This window comes from Alnus glutinosa, chromosome 8 (genome assembly GCF_958979055.1).
Source record: "Alnus glutinosa chromosome 8, dhAlnGlut1.1, whole genome shotgun sequence".
NCBI classification, from domain to species: Eukaryota; Viridiplantae; Streptophyta; class Magnoliopsida; order Fagales; family Betulaceae; genus Alnus; species Alnus glutinosa.
In genome coordinates, this window is record NC_084893.1 from 1,032,184 (window position 1) to 1,033,680 (window position 1,497).

Sequence of the window (1,497 nt, forward strand, 5' to 3'; positions counted from 1 at the left end):
ACAGATGCTCTGCCGTAACTGGTCTTTAAAAGGACCCCCGATCTCAGAAGAGAAGAAAGAGTGAAAAAAAAGAGAGAAGAAAACCCTCCGACTCAGCTCGCTCGACCTGCTGGTTATGGTAAAACTAATCATGAGGAATCTTTCCCCTGTTCTTCTTCTTCCCTTGTCTCGTGCTCATGAATTCTGATAATATCTCCTTCACTTAGCTGCTTCGCACGAAGAATTTGTTCGTGAGAAGAAGCTAAGTTAAGGATATATTATCAAAATTTATGATCATCAGATTTGAGCAAAGAGGAAAAGGGAAAAGATTTTTCACGATTAATTTTATGCCAGACTTTTTGTATACTCACTCGACCAAGACCGAAGACCGGTGTGAAGGTATCAGGTATGGTTAATTTTGTTATGTTTTATTTTGGATCAATCGATTTGTTCATTTTCGTTTTGACACGATCAACATAAAATATAAGAGTTAGAAATCTGATCCATTTTGTGAAGACTATTCATAAGTTCATGAGATCCATCAAATACAGAGCAAGAAGCGTTTAACAGCTTTGATACAAACAAAGAAAAGAAGAGAAAAAGCAAGATGTGCCTAAAACAACAGATCTATGATAAGCAAAGCAGAAAATCAGGGCATTAATTAATTACAGAGAGATTAGCTAGCGTAGACGTGAACACCAATGGCAATAAGGAAGATGGTGATGAGGCCTAAGAAAAGGATGGCGTGCACCAAAATAGAAGCGACACTGGTGTGCATGTTCCCAAACTCGACCACCCTGCCCTTCGCCGGTACCTGAAACAACAACCCAGGAGTTAACAGCACAAACAGCACCACTGCTATTATCACTGGCCCCCAGTCCGCCATGCCTTCTAAATTTTCACTTGCAGAGTTGCAGAGAAAAACAGAGCAAAAGCAGCGAGATCTGAGAAAAAGCAGTGGGGTTCCAGTCGGAAAAAGGAGATCGAGATAAGGGTAAAAAAAAAAAGGAGACAGGTGCATTGGTATCGATGCTTCTCGTGACAAATGACTCATTGCACGACTCAACGTGCCAGTACCTTTGTTTGTTTGTTTATTTATTTTTTTATTTTTTGTGCTTTCAACGGCTGCGATCTTCTTGGGATAAAGATCTGATAAACTAGGTTTATCTGGGGTGGCTTCTTTTGCGTTAACTTCTTGTATAAAAGTTCCCTTCAATTTTTTTTTTTTTTTCAAAAAAAAAATTAAAACAAAAAATTCTTATATAAATTTTTAGCTCAAGGGAGTTAAAAATTATTTTTTTCTATTTTAGTTGTTTATTAAAAAAAAAATTAATAATTTTTTTTATTATTTTGATGAGTGAACAATGTTTATTTATTGTTGGTAAATACTGTTTACTCACCAAATTAAAGAAGCTTTTAAAACCTCATATTAGATATTTTAACAAATTAACTTATCAAAATAATTTAATATTAAATATCTTATTTTTATTTCATAATTATTTCAATACTATTATAACA

The 1,497-nt window shown here is 34.7% G+C and overlaps 1 protein-coding gene across 1 annotated transcript; it reads right to left on the minus strand.

The window, feature by feature from the left end:
* Positions 1–456: 456 nt before the first annotated feature.
* LOC133875456 (uncharacterized) lies at positions 457–1,046 on the minus strand. Its single transcript, XM_062313602.1, has one exon. The coding sequence runs from the start codon at positions 1,031–1,033 to the stop codon at positions 656–658; it is 378 nt and encodes a 125-aa protein (XP_062169586.1). The 5' UTR covers positions 1,034–1,046; the 3' UTR covers positions 457–655.
* Between the last annotated feature and the right edge of the window lie 451 nt (positions 1,047–1,497).